This window comes from Podarcis gaigeae (assembly GCF_964106915.1).
Source record: "Podarcis gaigeae genome assembly, chromosome: 6".
In the NCBI taxonomy this organism is placed as follows: Eukaryota; Metazoa; Chordata; class Lepidosauria; order Squamata; family Lacertidae; genus Podarcis; species Podarcis gaigeae.
In genome coordinates, this window is record NC_139682.1 from 27,537,046 (window position 1) to 27,557,083 (window position 20,038).

Here is a 20,038-nt window from a genome sequence, read left to right on the forward strand (position 1 = left end):
ATAGGTTTGTTTCTCCTCTTCTAGTCAAGGGCTGGGGCAAGTGGACAAAAGTTTGAAGTGGAGAACCATCACACACAAAATGCACACTTAAGTTTTTCTGTGTTTGCAGAGCAGGGGTAGGCGTGGTGTGGTGTAGTGGTTAAGAGCGGTAGATTCGTAATCTGGGGAACCGGGTTCGCGTCTCCGCTCCTCCACATGCAGCTGCTGGGTGACCTTGGGCTAGTCACACTTCTCTGAAGTCTCTCAGCCCCACTCACCTCACAGAGTGTTTGTTCTCTTCTTTTCTTCCTGGTTCAGCCCAACTGCATTGCACGCACTGATGTTGTCTCTGTATCCCCTCCTCTGCTGCACATGGGCCTGCCATTGTCACAGTCATAGAATCGAGGTGGAAGGGATCCAAGGGTCAACTAGTCCAACCCCCTGCAGTGCAGGATGGTTTTAAAGTTCTTAAAACTACCCCTAAATAAATAAATAAATAAATAATCATTGAGGTCTTCCTACCAATCCTTTATTCACACTAATAGAATAACAGATGTTTGGAAGCAGATGTTGTCATAATAACATAGCCTAGTAACTGGATATATTTACCGCAGTGTAAATACATCTTTCCCCAAAGAGCTGCGTCAGCAGATGGCTGCACACTAAACCAACACATGTTCCAGCATAAGACCTGTGGCCTTTGCTCCTTGCCTGCTTAGTTATGACTTTGCTCTCCCTGCCCCTCCTCTGGCACTCCAGCCATTAACATCCCAGGGAAGCCCTCGGGGAACGCATGGAAGAGAGAGTTGGCTCGGAAGCTCTTCTTCGTCACGGGTTAACTTTCTACAGATTGCACTGATTTAGTTAATCCTAAATGATGGGAACATCTTAGGCATTGGCAGGCAGAATGTTTTAAAAATTTAGTTAAGGTTAGAAAAACCAAGGGCCCCAGAGAGCTGCATGTAGTGCTCTTCAACTGGCTCGTTCACCAAAGCAGAAGAATTGTGACATTCAGGTAGGCTAGAAAGGTGATAATGGATGATTTGATTTATATGCCATAAAACATAACCATTTTATATAAAAAAGCCAGTATGGTGTTGGATTGAGTTCTGGGCTTGGATTGAAAGTTCCGAGTAGGATTCAAAGAAAAAGAAGAAGACGACGACGAAGATGATGATGATGATGATGATTATTATTATTAATACTTTGCCCATCCAGTTGGGTTTTCCCAGCCACCTTGGGCAGCTCCCAACAGATTAAAAATTGAATAAAACATAAAACATCAAAAACTTCGCTAAACAGGGCTGCCTTCAGATGTCTTCTAAAAGTCAGATAGTTGTTTATTTCCTTGACATCTGAAGGGAGGGCGTTTCACAGGGTGGGCGCCACTACCGAGAAGGCCCTCTGCCTGGTTCCCTGTAACCTCACTTCTCACAGTGAGGAAACCGCCAGAAGACCCTTGGAGGAAGACCTCAGTACCCAGGCTGAACGATGGGGGTGGAGATGCTCCTTCAGTTATACTGGGCCAAGGCCGTTCATGGCTTTAAAGGCACCAACACTTTGAATTGTGCTTGGAAACGTTCTGGGAGCCAACGTAGGTCTTTCAGGACCAGTGGGTCTTATAGGGTCTTGGCGGCCACTCCTAGTCTAGCAGCCTCATTCTGGATTAGTTGTAGTTTCCGGGTCCCCTTCAAATGTAGCCCCACGTAGAGCTATCTGGTTACAAAGCTCTCTGGTTTGCAGAGGTTGGATGCCCATCTATCATGGGTGCTTTAACTGAGTTTTCTATGTTGCATGGAGTTGGATTGGATGTCCCTTGAGGTACCTTCCAGCCCTACAAGTCTATGATTGACCTTCAGACCAGTTAACACCCTGGCCAACCTACCTCACAGAGTTGTTGTGGGGAGGAAATGGGATATTCCTCAGTATTGTGAACTCCTTCAAGGAGGGGTGAGATTCAGATGCAATTACTAAATGAGACATCATATTAAAATAAGACCTGGATGTTTGGCCTGCTACAGGCACATTTTGCAGGAATATGTCAGCATTCGTTAAAAAATGTAGTCGCTGTGCTTGCCATATTTTCTTTTTCAATAGGCCTTCTTTATTTTATTTTTTATTGTTACTTTCCCCATAAACACATTTGTACGCATATCAAGAGTGATCCCATTGCAGGGTGATAGAGATGCCCAACATTGGTGTTTTGTAGTGCAATGAAAAGGTTGCAAATCCAAATAACTCTTTTATGTATAGTTGTGTGTGTGTGTGTGTGTGCATGTGTGTCAGCAAGTGAACATTGCAAACAGTTTCTTTGGGGTGAAAGGTACAAGAGATGCTTCAGGCGGGGAAGCACATAGTTTCAAATGAGTAGTGGAGATCTAGGAAACTGAGATAGCATAGCTGCCTTGCCTTGAAACATAAGAGCCATTCTACACTTTACACAGAAGGACTTGTCAATCTAATGGGGTAGAATTCTGGACTGTAGCAGTTGCAACTGCAGGAAAGGGGACTCATAAAACTTGCACATCCAAGAGAAACGTTTAATGTTGCATACTCTCGAACATGTTGGTTTATTATAAAATAGGGAGCCTTCGACATGCAGGGACATTAAATAAATGCAACCTTTCCCTGTATTGTGGAGCACAGTCCAGAAATCTATCACTCGACTCTGCTTAATGTGTAGAATAAATCAAAATGTGTAGCAAGGCAGCACAGAACACAGATACATCAAAGTTTCAGATTGTCACAGTCAAGGGACCTTCAGATCAATCTCACTTGCTACATCACCAGGGCAAGTAAAATGTTCTTTCTTCAAAATTAGGGCATCAAAGTCCGATTAAACCATGGTTTGAAGGAGCACATAGCTACATTACTAACTTGCAGAAGGTTGTAAGAATCGCTGTTTATTGATGAATGGTAATCTGTTGGCTAGGGACACGGGTGGTGCTGTGGCTTAAACCACAGAGCCTAGGACTTGCCTATCAGAAGGTTGGCGGTTCAAATCCCTGCAACGGGGTGAGCTCCCGTTGCTCGGTCCCTGCTCTTGCCAACCTAGCGGTTCAAAAGCACATTAAAGTGCAAGTAGATAAATAGGCACCGCTCCAGCGGAAAGGTAAACAGCGTTTCCGTGCTCTGCTCTGGTTTGCCAGAAGCGGCTTAGTCATGCTGGCCACATGACCCGGAAGCTGTACGCCGGCTCCCTCGGCCAATAAAGCGAGATGAGCGCCGCAACCCCAGAGTCAGCCACGACTGGACCTAATGGTCAGGGGTCCGTTTACCTTTACCTTTTAATCTGTTGACTGGATGAGCACCTTGAAAATTTTTGGTGGGGGGATGCATGCATGATGTCTGCACATGAAGCCACAAATTTCATCTAATGGTACTTGTCCTGGAAAGAGTGATTAAGTAAACGATTACTTGACATTAGATTTCCATGTTCAGAACCCTGTATGACAAGACAGTGCAACTCACAACCTTGAGGCTGATTATAAGCTACCTCTGGCTAAACACATTTGATCATAATATCATAATGAAACATAATATAATATAAATATATAAATATAAATATATTTCATTTATATTTATTGAATTTGTATACCTCCCTTCATCCAAAGATCTTGGAGCAGTTCACAGCATAAAATCTGCAAACTTTGAGATGTTGCCACTTCTGCCTGCTTTCCCTTTGTCTCAGAGCTGGTACTTTGCATCCTATTGCTGAGCGGGCTACTAATCCATTACAATGTTTTCCCTCCTCCTCCTCCCCTTCTGCAGGTTAGTGTCCCCGGAGCCTCCCCCAAAGGGCTTCCTAGTCATGGGCTCTAAGTTCCGCTACAGTGGGCGAACACAGGCTCAAACGCGACAGGCCAGCGCCCTGATCGATCGTCCTGCCCCCTACTTCGAGCGCTCCTCCAGCAAACGGTACACCATGTCTCGCAGCCTCGATGGAGGTATGCCCCAAATTGGGGAGGGGGAGGGAGATTGGTTCACTGGTGGGCATGGGAAGGCTAATGTTCAAAGGATGGGGGCATCGACTGGGGTGATGGGTGGTTGTGGGCTAGCGGAGCAAGTTTACTCTTCCTTGCTGTGTTGGGCTCAAGAGCAGTTTTTTCCAACAATGGTTCGTAGGAGTCCCTTGGGTGGGTTGCCAGGCCACCCAAAATGGGGCAAGGATTTTGGCTCCCATGGAGAAGATTATGCTTATCAGTGGCACCCAAACAAGGAGAAAAGTATTGGTGGCCCTTAGTCTAGGGACCATTGCTTTTAAGGGAAATTTTCTTTCAAATGTGCAAAAAGCTGTTGGTTATAGCAGAAAAAAATACTCATATGTACATGCAGACGCACACACATGCACAACAGCATGACTCATAGGGCTGTATCGCGTTATGAACTTAAGAAGGTAGGTAAAGGGAGCGGGTGGCTCTGTGGTCTAAACCACCAAGCTCATTTGCTCTGGAGGGATGAATTTCCCTACTTTAGGACTTGTTTAAAATAGGGACTCAGCAATGAAGAAGCAGATGATTCCATTAGCCCTTTCACTTCACCTGAGCTGCCGCCTGCAACTTCTGGACATGAGATATTTGGGGGGGGGGGGGTGAATGCTGGAGAGATTTTTCTTCCTGTGTTGTTAGAAATATTATGTTCCCCAAGGCAACTCAGCTTCTCTTCTTGAAGAAACAGAGAAGCAGAGAGCAGAAGTGAAAAACTGCCCTAGAAAGGGAATTCTGTGCCATAGAGGATGAGGAACTACAACAATGGAGTGGTCTTGTTCACCACGTTTCTGCCATGTTGCATTGTCCCCCTGCACTATTGTAAACCTGGAAGCTACTAAAAAAGTGGGTGACAGGAGCTCCATTTATGATTTTGGGAGGTTGGTAGCAAGATTCTCAGCAAGATTTGAACAGCTCTTGGATGTTTTAAGATCAGAATGCAAAAAGCAGCACTTTTCGACTGCGCTTACTGCACTTGCTTTATATATATTTTATAGTAACTATAGCAAAGTGATCAACATTGGTTAAGCAGTTGCCCCATTAATTTTAAGCAAAGGGGTTAGCAATGCATTCTTACTTCATGGGGCTAATATATAATAAGTCACTATGTAGAAACAGTGAGCTGACCAGAGATAGACGCATTCCTGAGGAATAGATCCACAATATGGGAGAGCAGGTGATATGCCTCCTCTTCTGCCTTCCTTATATAGCACCCTCGGTTTTTAATTGCTCTATTAGTTTTTAAAAGGAAAGAAAAAAGTCAGCAAACGAAAAACCAAAGGATATACAAATTGCAAAGAGTAAATAAATTTATTACAACACAACTTCTATTATGACTTCCAGTCACACCATCGAGGGTCCCAGGTTTCTTTTATGTAACACACTTTTCGTTATCATTCCAATCCTTTCCCATATCTCTGTTTTTATAAGATTTTCTATGTTTCTGCAGCGGTCATTCTAAACCTGTCAGAGAATTCACATTTTTACAATGATGTTTAAGATATTTTATGTAAATACCCCACTCTCTAATAAACATTTGGTCTGTATTATCTCTGATTCTTCCTGTCATCTTTGATAATTCTGTAAATTCTAATAATTTTGTCTGCCAATCCACTTTGGTCGGGATGGAATCTCCTTTCCAATTTCTGGCTACTAAAATTCTTGCTGCCACAGTTGCATATAGGAAGATCTTCCTCATATTTTGGGGAATGTCCATACCTGTTATACCCAGTAGAAAGGCTTCAGGGTTTTTTTTCAAAAGAGATTTTAAACATCTTTTTTAGCTCATTATATATTATGCCCCCAAATTCCCTTATTTTCCTACAATTCCACCACATGTGTATCATCGTACCCTCTGCCTCTCTACAACTCCAACAAATGCTTGACCTTGTTCTGTACATTTTTGCCAACTTTGATGGAGTTAGATACCAACAGTAAAGCATTTTCATGAAGTTCTCTTTCAGGGTGTAACATGCTGTAAACTTTAGGTGGATAATTCCTCTATAGATGTAGCATAAAGTAAGCCACTTATTATACAGTGTGCTAAGCAAGAGATGATCAGCCCCAATGCAGATGAGTGGTGATGTTTTTGGGTTGTCAAGGACTTGACCCAAGGAATCTCAGGAAAACAAAGATCAAAATAAGACTTGAATCCCAGAGCTGATTTTATAGCAGTGTTGGATCACGAGCCTGTGGGGTGTCCCCCACCAAGGGAAAGGGGAGCTCTGCACCTTTTTTAAATATTGAGATTACATTGTTTCTAGTATTAAAAAGCAGGTACAGTAGCCTGTGCAGAACAAATCTGCTCTTGCTTTTGGCTGGACTCAATGGGACAAAATAGGGCTCCTCCGTTCCTCTCTCTTTTCTGCGCAGAATTCTCTCGCCCAGCTTCAGTCAGCGAGAATCACGATGGAGGAACAGAGTCAGACAGGAGAGACGAAGACAGCAGGTATGGAGGAAGAACGCGGTCCGAGACCGAGGATGAAGAGGTGACCACCCCAACAAAAATCAAGGAGCTAAAGGTACAAAATCTACATCCAGGCTTTGGGGGATCTGCCCCTGAAGGGAGGTTTCTGCCCTATCTGCCCCCTGGCCCCTACTCTTTGAATTAAGGGATGAATTAAGTGAGGAGCAAACTCCCTTCATCTCAATTCAGAATCGGGCTTTTCAAATCAAGCTTTTCCCCACCCCATGAATAGATGGAGCTTATAGGTCCTTTTCTATCTCTAGTGAGCCCTCCCAGCTCCATACCCCTTTCACAAGGGTAGCTTTGCTTGGCACAGATAGTGGAAGCAAGGAAGGCTGGCTAACGGCAACAGCCGACATATTTTTAACCTTGAATTTTCAGGGATTTGGGGCTCAGCTCATAATATATGAAATGGGATTTAATTCATTATTTAACAAATAAATAATGAATTAAATCCCATTTCCTCTTACCTTCTCCATTTCCCAAATTTTCATCAGTAGATTTTTATGGCACACACCATTCCTGGTTTCCTCATTTGCAGAGAAAAAGGCTACACCATAGAGAGCCCTTTCCAATGCTGACAACTCCATGCTGAAACCACATGGCATTACAGATGATATTTTTCTTGGCTCCTGAGTTATAACCTCAGTATAATGTGTGTTCTATGAGTTCCCTTGACTGACTCTGCTAGTTCCTTCCCTCCCCCTTCTTTTTGCTGCCAGCCGGAACAAGAAACCACCCCAAGGCACAAGCAAGAGGTATTCTCTTTCTGGAATGTCTTAACGCCTCATCAGTGCATCCTAGTGCTCATCCTCTTTTAAACATGCCAACCACACTGATTGTGCCCCTGTTTACTGGGATACAAGATGTATTCAGACTGGAAGCATCTTTTATTCCACAAGTAGCCCTCCTTGCAAGCAGTAGCCAGGTCACTTCAGCTACTTGCTTCCTAGGAAATCATCCATATTTTAATACCCAACTGACACTTTCCTGTGTTTTCTTAGTATCCCATTGTCTCTCTTTCCATTTTCCGGCCCTGATGCCCTCAGGTAGGAAACAGGTATTTCAGAGGCAGAAATAGTTATGACAAGAATGTACACCACTCAGTGGCAGGTCAGAAGATCTGCATCATTGAAGTTTGTGCAGGTTAGGATAGAACTGAAATTGGTGCTTTCACCTGGTCACCTTGCTAAGCTTCCAGTCAGTAGAAAGCAATGTAACCAAGTTGCCTTCAGTTTTTTCTTTGGATGATGAACTTGAGTGACATTTGATAGGTGAATTAAAAATAAACAGCCAGGCTGTTAAAGTATCTTGCACAGGCTGTGAAGAAGAAGGTTAAGGCTCTTTCTTTCCACACAGCTTATTATTTGCAGATTTCTCCTACTATGCAGAGTTGTTCCTCAACCTTTTCCCCCTTCAGAGAAGAACTATAGGGTTTCCATTCAAATTAGCCTGAATCCCATGATGATGGTTTTGGTTGATTTATTTTTAGCAGGCTTGAATCAGGCTCTAGAATCAAAACTGGAAAGCAAACCACAGTCAGAATGAAATGCTGTCACTGCATACTACATGCTGTCATGCTACAGTTTTAGTTTCCCAAGACAGCCAAGGTGTATCAGCTACTGATTTCCTGCCTGGCTGTCCATCCATTCATCCACACAGACACACAAATTCTCCAAGCACCTGATCTTCAGTGCCGGCTATTGTTCCCTTTGTGTTGTTTTACCATCCATTACTTCTGCATGCTCCATATTGCAACCCTTTTATGGTCCTTATTTACAACCTCACTGGTACATGAATGGGGCAAGGGGCAAACTGATTCAGAGATGCTCACACTTCCAGTTCTTAGTTTCTCAGCCTCTGGGGCAGTCATTCCCCAAATATGTTCTTTAGCATGGCAGAAGAGGACTGCTAGTCTGGCGCAGGATACCAATTAAAGGGTCCTTTTAATTGCCCACTCACAAAGGAGACTGCATGCCTAGCTATTATTGCCTTGCCTTTTTAAAAACACACGATGAGCCCTGCTGGATCAGGTCTAAGGACCTTCTGGTCCACTATCCTGTTCTCACAGTGGTCAGACAGATGCCTATAGAAAGCCCCAAAGCGCTCAGTCTCCACTGCAGGCAAAATACTTCTGAATTTCAGCATTGGAGATGGTTTAATCATTCAATCTCTCCTAGTTCATAGACAGCAGAATTACTCATCCTCAAAAGTTGCATCTCTTCAGCTGCAACTCTTTGCACGCTTATCTGGGAGCAAGTGCCACTGAAATCATTAGGGCTTCCTTCCGAGTAGAAATGCATAGGATTTCACTGAATATAAATCACTGTTCTTGGCGTGCTTCTTTGTAGTTGGGAGTGACACCCAGAACAGTGACTCAAACAGAAGCACAAGAAGTGCACTCCCAGTTATTTTTAGTCTTAAGACAGAACAGAAAACTTTCAGTGTGACTCCAATTTTATTTCTGAAGAAAAATGTCCTTTGATTGTAAAAAGTTTGGGAAATGCTGCTCGGCTTTGAAGGGACTCAGAGCTGATGACTGGTTTTTGTGGCATCTCTGTGGAATCTGGAAATACAGGGAGGGGAGACTTTCATCAGAGAAGAATATCACAGGTAGGGAACAGGACCTAAATTCTTATTTGAGTTGGGCACACATATTTATGGTCTTCCTCTCTTTGAAACAGTTTGCACAATCCAACAGGGTGGAACTTCACTTAACCACAGTAAAAACTTTATAAAAAGGGGATGACTTGACTTAGTTGTATAATTCTGGCCCTGAACCCACTTGATTTTATACCAAACCTAGAGCCCTGTTTTCATCTTTTTTTACTATTTGAAATAGCCTATATCTGGCTCCTGGTTCAGATTTTAAATCTTCAGCTTTTTCAGTTGTAGACTTGATGTTCCTGAGGATATCGAGTGGAAATTACCATACAAGATTGGAAACACTGGACAGAAACAGATCTGTCTCTTGGCTCCTTAAGCTGTTGACCCTAGAATGACTAACATTCCAATAAAATAAAATCTAGGCCTGTGGGAGTCAAGAAAGAGAATTCTGCTATAGATTACCATAAAGTTTACACAAAAAGGGTTGGAAAATGGAATCTCTTTGACCAGGTGACTTTTCTTCAAGGAAAACAGGACCATGCTTGATTAAGTCAGTGGCAGGGCCAGTCTTTTAGCCCTAACTGTCATCCTAAGCTGTGGTTTCATGAAAATTAAAAGTCTCCATTGCAGTGGAGATTTCACTTTACAGAGGATACAGCCTCTGAGGTTCTAAACTCAGTGAAGCTTCCACCTCGGAAAAGATCACTCGTCCCACTCATGTTCCTTCCTCTAATCCTCACCTCAGTAGTTACCTTCCCCTCTCCCTCCAAAAGTTTTTAGACAAACCGGAAGATGTTTTGCTAAAGCACCAGGCCAGCATCAATGAGTTGAAGAGGACCCTGAAGGAACCTAACAGCAAACTCGTGCACAGGGACCGGGATAGGAGGCTGCCTTCCTCGCCTGCCTCTTCCTCGCCCAAACATGAGGATGAGACACCAAGGGGAACCCCAGAGAAGGCCAACGAGGTTTGTTTTGCTCTAATTTTATGAAGGTTTTGTCTGTTGCATATCAGTGCTATGCAGCTGTTCTGTGTGGCTTCGTACTTGATACTATATCTGCTCACAGCATAACAGAATCAGTCTGATCAGGGGCTATGTGGCATCTACTGCATTTGAATTCTCTCCAGCCTTTATGGTTGGGACATGGATCACCCACCACTATGTGGTTTGAGTGTTAGTGTGGTGTGCGTTCTGCTTCTTGGTACTTTAAAACAGTGGTTTCTGGGCAAAGGTACAAGCAAATGGAGGCTGAAAGCGGTAGGACCAAATTGATGGAGGCAGCCAGGTTTGTCATTATACGTCTGTCCTGTTTGCACATAGGGTGGGATGGAGGTCTTGCTTCTACATCAAAACAGAGGTGTAGATGAGGAGAACTGAGTCCTTCCCCACTTACTTCACACACACTCCATTGCTCAGAACAATTTTGCTCACAACTCAGCTCCAATAAAAGGAATGTAAAGCAGCCTAGGCACAAAGGTGTCTGAGGCAAAGGCATATGAGGAGGAGGAAGGCTGAACTCTTCTTACTGCATGCCACTTTTGATAGTAAAATTGTACACCCCATCTGTTCTGTCTGTGAATGTAGTAGACATGGAATAAACAACCATGAGTGCACCCATCACATCTAGTTAGGCTCATAGTTTGCCGAATAGTCCTAGATCAAAGGTTGTGCACTGAGCAAGACCTGTCTGGAACTGAGCTGAAACCTTTATGATGGAAGCAAGGTGGATCTCTTTGTCTTCAGGCGTTATAGGAGATAGAAGTAGCGTTCATTAGGTCGTTGTTATTGTCATTGACACGGAAATGATGGAAGCTGAAGGATAGGGTGTTTTCATGCTAGAAAAGTTGTCAGGTAAAAGTGGAAGATGAAAGTGAAAGCTCTAGGAATGGAGTGTATTCTCCATACTTTATTTACTGTCTCTCTGTCTCTCATTGTCTCTTCTCCTACTACTTATTTCTCTCTTTCTCACTCTTTCTCTTTCTCTCTCTCTTTCTTTCTCTGCCTCTTTCTCTGCCTTGGGGTCTTGGGTTTCCCCTGCTGAAATAGATGTCAGAAGAGGATTCTCCAGAGGATCTGTCATCTGAGCATGGAGCTGCCTTAATCATGGAGTCTTTTACACAGAAAAGCCTTGTTTCTTCTCCTGAGGTTATCACCACCCTTCCTTTTTCTCTCTTTCTGTATCTGCTTCTTTTTTTGTTTCCATTTGCAGTAAGAAAGGTTTAGGCTGCAATCCTTTATACATGCTCACCTACTGTATTCAGTGGTATATGCTTCTGAATAGGCATGTATAAGATCACACTGTTAATTACAGTTGATCAGCCATATTTAGCAATGGTCAGTAAATTGGGGATTCATTTGAAATTTATTCAAAACAATGTTATAAAGTTATTTCATCTAAGCTAGTAATTCTTGGTGTGTTAAGGGCAGCTAGTAATTCTTGGTGTGTTAAGGGTTGATTTTGAATATTGTCCTGATAGTGGTATATGTAGACTCTTCAACTGACTATTGGGGTAAAGTTTGTTGAAAGCGTGTCTGAACCTAGCTGGTACTTGAATAGGATAACTCTATGAAAATCAGCTGCAGTGGAAAGTAATATTGATATTGTATTCAGTTCGCAGTTAATGGAGGTGCATGCATATGCAGCTTGTAACTTGAGCAATGGTTGTGGCATTTCACAACCAATAATAAACAACCCAATAGTTGTTCGCACAGGCACCATAGTTGTCAAACCCATGCACTCTGAAAGCTAGTTCCTATCTTAGGATGGATAGCATGCACAGTTCGTGCCAGTTCTGAATGTAGTTTCTGGCATAGCTCTCAAGATTACGAAAATTAGTTTGGGCCTTAACTGTATCAGCATGGCCCAGGACCAAGTTACAGAGAAGTGCCTTCTAGTGGACAGTGGGAGAGAAGATAGTTAGAGAAACTGTATTATGGAGAGACAATCAAACTTTAGTGTGGGTGCTTAGTTGTCCTCAGGGCATGGCAATAAAGGCAGATGCCATGCAGCATAATAGTTGGTTTCCAAGAGGGGGGGAAACCTCTTCAGCCCAAGGGGCTACATTTTCTTTTTGGCAACCTTCCTGAGTGGTGAGGCCAGAAACAAAGGCAGGCAGAACAATGAATGTGAGTTTTCCCTTTGTACAGCAGAGTACAGTAGATTGTATGATTGAAGTGTCTGAAGCACAGTGCATATAATGTATGTCATCAGATTCACTACAAGATCTCTAATTGGTTAGGGTCACCCATGTGACCACTCCAGGAAAGATTGCCTTCACTCTGAATCCATTTTTGTTTCTCCCTTTTGACATAAGCACATAGGCAAATCTAATAGTTCACAAGGTGTTTGTTTGATCCCTGATTTGCTAGGATCACTCTAGGAAAGAAAAGGAAGCCCTAAGTTGCAATGTTCCTAAAAAGGATAGAGGAAACAATGCCAGCTTCAAAAAAAGATGACCATGTGCACATTTAAGAGTTTTTTAGGACATGCTTCTGATTGCTTTGAAAATACTACTTCAGTGTTGAAATGAGTGAACATTTGTCACAGCACTAGTTATTAGGAGACTCAGCAATGATAGAAATGGAAATTATGTTTTGCGGATTCTTACATTTGAGTTTTCTTGAAGATATATTTAATGGGACAAGGCAAATAGAGTTACATGTTGTGTTTATTCCCATCAGTGCAGTTGACACAATTTTTTCTATAGCAAGGTTTGAGCATACAGCTGTAAATGATTGGTACTTCATTCTGTGCATACATTCAGACCTGCACAATTGTTTGCTCCATAGTTGCCTTCCAGTATTGGAGAGTACTGTGGTGTAATTAGCCTCTCAGACTGACTCGTGGCACTGTACCACAATGTAGCGCATGGCACTAGAGCAAATCACAGCTGCCTCCACCAGATCAGAAACCATTGTGAGGCTGCAGGAAAAATCTCTCTGTTGTAATGCATTCTTTCAATCTTTGGGGAAATCACCAGTAACATCTCCAACCACAATTAAAATATTTAACTAGCCAATAATGGGCTGCTGTATGTCTAGGGCTTAACATTATTATTATTATTATTATTATTATTATTATTATTATTATTATTATTATTATTTATAAATGACCCCAGCACATAATTCCAGGGACTCAACCCAACTCTTTGTCCCACCCCTCCTGCCACCATTTCATCAATACATGCTCTGTCTTCCTGCTTTCTTCTACAGTGATGACTGAATGCTCAGTGGGTGATGGGCTTGGGTAAAACACACGACATGAGAAGCAAATCACTACATATTAATACACAGCATCATACACAGTGTTTAAATAGTTTGGTACTGCTGTGCTACGTGATGCACTAAATACTAGGTTTTCTTTTCCCTGCCTCCTACACTTTGCTGTACTGCCTTTTAAAGCAGTTTGCATTACAGTTTCTGCCATTTACTTTCTTAGCAATACCTTCCTAGTTCTAGCCCTCTGATCTGCCTTTTTTAAAATGGAATTGGTCTTGGGTTCGTATTAACTGGGGCACTGGACCAAAATTGTTGCCTCTACTCAAGTTTGTCCAGAGCAGTGTAATACCATGTGAAGGAATGAAAGTGTCTCAACCATTTCACTTGCTTTCTCAGTGTGGAGAACCTGTGGATGCTGCTGGAGCCTAGAAAAACAGGGTGCAACAGGATCTTCTTGCTCTTGACTATAGGCTAAAAGGGATTCCTCCCATTCCCATCATGAAAGATGTTTATCATTCTCGCACACAGACATACTGAGATATGAAAGATCTGGATAAATTTCATTGTGAAAATTTAGGCACCAAAGAGAAAGTCTCATTACAGTAACTTGACTTGCCAGCTTACAAAGTGATTTAGTTAGATGTGAATATAACTATGCACTATGCATGAGTTCGTTGCTTAGGTATACAGATAATTAACATGTGGTTAATGTTTGAATATTGTTCTAAAGCTTACATTAGAATTCTGATTTGATCACGAGACCTTGAATTTCCAAATCATCAATCCAACAGTCAGAATCACACATAGCTGATTATGTAGCTCATGATTTGTATAAACTTTTGGCACCAGACTTTTGCAAACGGGAAGGGAGAAATACTGTCTGTTAAAATCCAGCTCTCAGCCCCAGTCTCAGAACTGTGCTTCTGAGATTTCAGCATGCATTCAAGTCAATAACAAACACCTCCTTAAAGGCATCTACCTCCAGGTTGTTTCTTTAGTAGTAATACAGTTTAGTGATTACAAGGATGTTGGCAAGACTCTTGCTGCATGTTAATAATGAGGTGTTCAGGAAAATTATGTTTAATGCTAACTCTTCTTGCTCCAATTGCAATGCAGGGTTCAGAGCATTGGGTATTTATAGAAAGAGAAACTTCTGGGCTGGAAGAGCTAGCACTAAAACAAATAGTTGAGACCCAGAAAGAAGAGGCGCGTGCAGGTCCTTCCGAGAAGCATCCAGATTTGGATTTAACAAAAGTGACTACTGCAGTGAGGGAACTCAAAGCAGCAGCAGCAAAGCAAGAAGAGAAAGCCAGCGAGGAAGGGAGAGCACATATTCGGAAAAAAGCCAAGATGATAGCCAGCCCAGAAGATTTTGAATCATTATGGGATGATGATGTGTACGGGAGAGATAGCAGGAAACACTCTTCTGAGACAGATGGACAGTCTGCTGAGGAGAGAGACGAGCAGAAAGATAAAATGGAGACGGTCATGGTAGCCTCCACTCATCCTGAGGAGGCAGAACACAAAGGCCAAAGAGAGGCAGTGGTAGTAGCTTCCACTAAACTTGAGGAGAAAGGGGAACAGAAAGACAAAATGGAAGCAGCAGTGGTGGCTTCTACCACTCTTGAGCAACCAGCTCACCACCCCGAAGGACCAACAGAAAAGAGTACCATACCTGAAGGTTTCCAAGTTGAAGAAGGGCAAATACATGCCTCAGAATCTCCAAACAAACAAAGCAGAACTATAATACAAGAACACAGGACTACTTTGACTCTGTCAGACAAAGAAGTGTTCAAAACTACCTCAGATTCTGAGACTGTTAGAACTAAGGTGAAGATGGTATCTTCTGCTGCAGAAAGGATAATCTATTTGGGGTCTGAAGAAACTGGTGAAAAAGATGGTGATAAGATCAATACAATACCTGCCAGAGAAAAGTCCGGCTCATCTGAAGGCAGGCAGGAAAACCAAACAGAGTCATTAGATGAAAAAGAGAAGAGCTCCAGTTTTGCACCAGCTTCCGGTGCAACAGAGATCAAGGAAGATGATGAGTTCCAATCCAGGTCGTCCACTTATGGGGGAGGACAATCGGAGCTCAGTAAACCAATTATAAAATCAGATTTGCCTGAAAAAGTTACAGAGGATGGTAAAAAGATACATCCCGCAGAGTCATGTGCTTATGAGAAAGAAGAGCATTCATCAACTCCAGAGAAAAAAACTTCAGTGGAACCAACTGATTATGGAACAAAAGTTTACAGCGAATCCAATGCACATCATTCTACAGAAGAATTCAGCCAAAGAGTTTTCCATTTATCGATGCCACAGATTTTACAGGGAGCAGATGAAACTCACAATATTCTCCAAGAAGGTGGAGAAGACTCTGACAAGAAGGAAGTTGATACTGCCATGGAAAAAGTAGGTTTGACATTCAGAACTTCAGAAACTCAAAGAGAAATTAATAAATTAGAAGAAACTGAAACTTCTCAAATATTCCTTCAAATGGAAGCCATAGAGATTACAAAATCCACCCTGGGTTTCTCACTACAGCAGCCTTCCTGTACTACAGAAATTTCAGATGAAGAGCAGAGTAAACCACAGGATGCAAAACCAGGAGAATTGCCCCAGGATGAAACCCTTGATTCAAGCCAGCCTCCCCATGACAAATTCTCTGAAGTTCAAAGTAAATGTACCACATCAGAAATCTCTTCCAAGGACAAACACCCTGAATTGGAAGAGTTGGCTAAAGAGGATAACCATGAATTGGAAGTTGTAGATAAACAGAGACTCCAAGAACTGGAAGATGCAGCCAGTGCCAACCATACTGAAGTGGAGCAGATGATGAAAGATAAGCTTACTCTGTCTGAAGAGTCAACTAAAGATGAACCATCAACTTTGGATAATCTCTCAGAGTTGAAAGAGACAACTCAGGGTGCTCCTTCTGAGGCTGAAGAGTTAGACAGAGATGTATTGGATAAGTTGGCTAAAGATAAAGAATTGGATAGGCACGTAAAAGCAGAAGGGATGAGTAAGGATAAAATTGAAGACTTGAAAGGCTCAGCTTTGGATGGACACTATGAAATGGAAGAGGTAGCCAAAGATCATCTCAAAGAAACAGAGGGTGCAACTCTAGACTTAGAAGAGCTGACTGGAGATAAATTCTCCAACTTGAAACAGCCATCCAGGGGTGACATTTTATCCCAGGCTGGCCCTCCTGATGCTAAACCTCCAGAATCAAGAGAGATATTCCAGGATAAATCTTCTTTGGAAGATGGAACTGAGGCCACCCATACTCTCTCTCCTAAGATTGAACCAGCAAAAAGGAGCAAAGAATGTCCGCATCCTTATCATGCCGTAGCACAGGAAAGGGAAGAACTGCACACTGTTATCAAGGAAGGGAAACCAGGTCTAGAGCCACTGAATCACATGGCATTTAGCAGAGATACAACTACTCCACTTCAAAAACATCAGGATATAGCAGCACCTGTAGAGAACCACGGGGGTTTATTTGAGTATAGAAATGAGATGGACCAAGAAGTCTCCGTAGCTTCTAAAATCCGGATGTTTGAACAAGGTGAAGTATATAGCCCACTTTGTGGTGAGCAACATGCAACTCCAAAGGGGTTGTACGAGAGTTGCACTGGCAATGAGACACTAAAGGATCTATCAAGGATGCAGATAGAGCTACAAACAGGTATATTTTTAGAGAACAGCTGTGTAGATGTTGAGTTGGCCTCAGGCACTTTGGATGGCAAAGCCCTGGATGTGAACTACCTAGCTGTTGTACAAGGAACAAGTGAGGGAGAACCATCCCAGTCTTCATCTTGGAAGGAAGATATTTCTGTCGGATCAGAGCAAGAACCGGAAGGGGATGTTGAGCTGGCTTCTCCTGATTCTGGCTGTGAAATCACTTTGGCAGAAGCTGTGGTAACCTCTCAAATGAACTGTTCCACTGGAAAGTTCATAAAGCATGTTGTGTGACTTGCCTTTATGCACCATGTGCCATGGCTTCAAACATGGCCGTTGACCGAGAGCCGCTGCTTGCATCCCCTGTCCTTTGTGTGTGTGTGTGACCTGGCTCAGTTGCTGAATGCAAACTTGCTGGCCCAGGCAGTTCATCAGCTTTTGGATTGTTCTCTCTGTGTGTGTATGTGCGTGAGAGAGAGAACTCCTGGAGGTTTGGCTAACTTGGAGAGTGCCAGCTGCTAACTCAAATCCAAGCAAAATGAGTTTTGTGAATGGAATCGTGCAGTGGCAGGGTGGGAAAGGATGACGTGATGAGAGCTTTGTATCTCTCCCATACCTCCATGCACACACCTAGCAGCAACATTCTCACGCTTCCAGCTTCTTCCTTCTTGCATCTCTTAATTTTGATATCCCTTCTTTTGCTTGGCTTGTGAGCCCCTCCTCTCCTCCCCTCCTGCCTTTGGCAAGCTAGTGGCTGGCTGACAAAAATAGCTTCCCACTGCTCCAACCAAGGCACTAGCTGAGTTCCTTTCTGCTCTTTTAAGACTAACCCCTTTTCTCTAATCTAGAGCAAATTTCAAGAACCAGCTTGGGAAGAAAAGGATTTGTCAGGCCCATCAGTAAAAGCCTCCCCGAAAGAAGAGAGTTTAATGGCTGCTCCTCCAGTGGCCCCTCAGGTCTCAATGATGTTTTACTAACTGCTTGCTTTTGTGGTGTAAAACCTCACCCTAGAGAGCCGTGTGCCACCACCCCCTTCCCCAGCTTACTGAGCTACTATATATCTTTATATATGTATACACACACACATATATATGCTCCTCTTCTGTTTGTTTTAATTATCTTTTCTCATACCTCTCAACATACCAGAAACCTGGACAAAACCAGGCATTAAGAAGTAGGACATCATAGCATCTAAATTAAAGAATAGCATTTACTTCCTGGGGGACAGTCCAAACCCCACTGGTGCCATGAGGAGAATCTCCATTGACCATAGTAACTTTTGGCTCAATCCCTAACAAGTAGCAATTCTTTGTGAATGCATAATACAAGGTGTTTCGATACGGTGCAGGAATATAGGCCAGTTTGGGGGTGGAATTTCCACATTGATGCAGTTGAGAGGTATGTGTAGCTTTTGGGGGAGCTAGGAGAACGATGTCCTTTTGTTCTGATTTTTTTCTTGTCAATTACACTGATTAAAAATCTACCCTGGAAAAGTTCATACTTTTAACAGGTTTCCTCTGGTGGCATACTCAATCCAGAGATGCGAGTTCTCACAACACACGCCCTTTCACAAACACTGTGATATTTCAGGATACCACCGAATCGTTTCTTGCGCGCTTTTTAAAAGGAGCCTTACAAAGCAAAGTGAGGTATATACAGTGGCAGAAAATAACAAATGACCTTATCTCAGTGAAATTGACAAATGTTCTTGCTTCTCCTGCAATATGTGCAGCCGATTTGCCTTAACCTTTTGTCTTTTTCCCCACACCCAAACTTTTCTACTCTCTGCCTCCACTTTTCTGTCCTCCTGTTTCCCCAATGGTCAGTGAGAGTCCGAACTTTTTTATTAATGTCTTAACAACATCTCCTCTTTTTGTACACACCCGCTTTTGCCACAAGTACCACTCATCTATTTGGGATTAATATTTCCAAGGTCATTGTTTTATTTGCTCCTTGCAGTTTTGCAGGTAAAATCAGAAACCCTTTCCCCTTCTCCCTGCAGAGTTTTTGCTGTGAGAAGTTTTGGTTTTCATGCTTGGGATGTGCTTGATACCCTTTCGATGATGCTCCCTCTCTCCCTCTCCACCCCAAACCAACGGGGCCTGATGGCTGTAACCTGTCATTCGGCACTTACAGCCATAGTGTCTTTCCTCCCTTTTGTCTCATTCAGAGAGCGGGATTGAGGGAGGGCACAGAGGAGAAATCTAAGCCACCTCGGCACAGGGCCCCCGAAAGTGACACTGGGGACGAGGAGCAAGACCAGGAGAGAGACTCTGTCTTCCTTAAAGACAACCACCTGGCCATCGAGCGCAAGTGCTCAAGCATCACGGTCAGCTCAACTTCCAGCCTTGAGGCTGAGGTGGACTTCACAGTCATTGGCGACTACCACAGCGCCGCCTTCGAAGACTTCTCCCGGAGTTTGCCTGAGCTTGACAAGGAAAAGAGCGAGGGAGAAGCAGAGGGCGTGATTTCTTCTGAGGAATCGGACAAACCAGCTCCCGTGCAGGAAGATGTTGCCAAGGAAGGGGATAAGGTTCCCCAAGTAATCCCAGAAGAGGTACAAAAGGAAGCCACGGTGCACGGCTGTATCTTAGCATCCTCATTTGCAGTGTTCTCTGTTTTTGACATTTGCATTGCTCGATGGACTGTCTGTCTCACACCTGTTTGGAGAAGCACGTCTATTTCCAAACAGCGTCTTTTTGTTTGTTTTTTTAAAAAACTAGAATATTTTATCTACCTTCATGAATGTTGCTGTCATGTTTGCATGTCTTTGACACCCAAGTGCATGTGTGTTTTGTTAAGTGTGTCCTTTTGTATCTCCTAACCCGTGAAGTTACCATCATACCTTTAACCCCCCACTGTATTTGCCTGGCTGTTCCACCATAGCAAGTTTCTATGTTGCATGAATCAACAAATAACATTTGTATTGAAGATATTTAATATATGTATAATGATGTGACTATTGATGAGATGAATAGTTTCTAGGAAGGTAGCTAAGGGAAATGACTACAGTTTATTCTGCTTCTATTTAAGTCAGATTCGGTGCAGTGGGGAAATAGTTATAGCATGACTGTCTCCAGACTGATTGAAAAAAATAGAAG

General features: G+C 42.9%; 2 protein-coding genes across 18 annotated transcripts in view; one reads left to right on the plus strand and one right to left on the minus strand.

Moving 5' to 3' along the window:
* SGK2 (serum/glucocorticoid regulated kinase 2) overlaps window positions 1-20,038 on the minus strand; it is a 477,666-nt gene that overhangs the window by 363,796 nt on the left and 93,832 nt on the right. The gene's annotated exons all lie outside the window — the stretch shown is intronic.
* EPB41L1 (erythrocyte membrane protein band 4.1 like 1) overlaps window positions 1-20,038 on the plus strand; it is a 169,342-nt gene that overhangs the window by 139,771 nt on the left and 9,533 nt on the right. For 4 of the 17 annotated variants that reach the window (XR_014566068.1, XM_083746094.1, XM_083746103.1 and 1 more), the window contains 8 exons: window positions 3,751-3,926; window positions 6,339-6,487; window positions 7,155-7,190; window positions 9,813-10,004; window positions 11,085-11,183; window positions 14,373-17,177; window positions 17,786-17,893; window positions 19,108-19,494. Coding sequence is in view for 16 of the 17 variants with exons in the window: in XM_083746094.1 (XP_083602220.1) it covers window positions 3,751-3,926; window positions 6,339-6,487; window positions 7,155-7,190; window positions 9,813-10,004; window positions 11,085-11,183; window positions 14,373-17,177; window positions 17,786-17,893; window positions 19,108-19,494 (3,952 nt within the window). In the remaining variant the exon portion in view is untranslated. The remainder of the gene's footprint in view (window positions 1-3,750; window positions 3,927-6,338; window positions 6,488-7,154; window positions 7,191-9,812; window positions 10,005-11,084; window positions 11,184-14,372; window positions 17,178-17,785; window positions 17,894-19,107; window positions 19,495-20,038) is intronic. The other 13 variants (XM_083746100.1, XM_083746101.1, XM_083746102.1 and 10 more) reach the window with 8 other exon arrangements.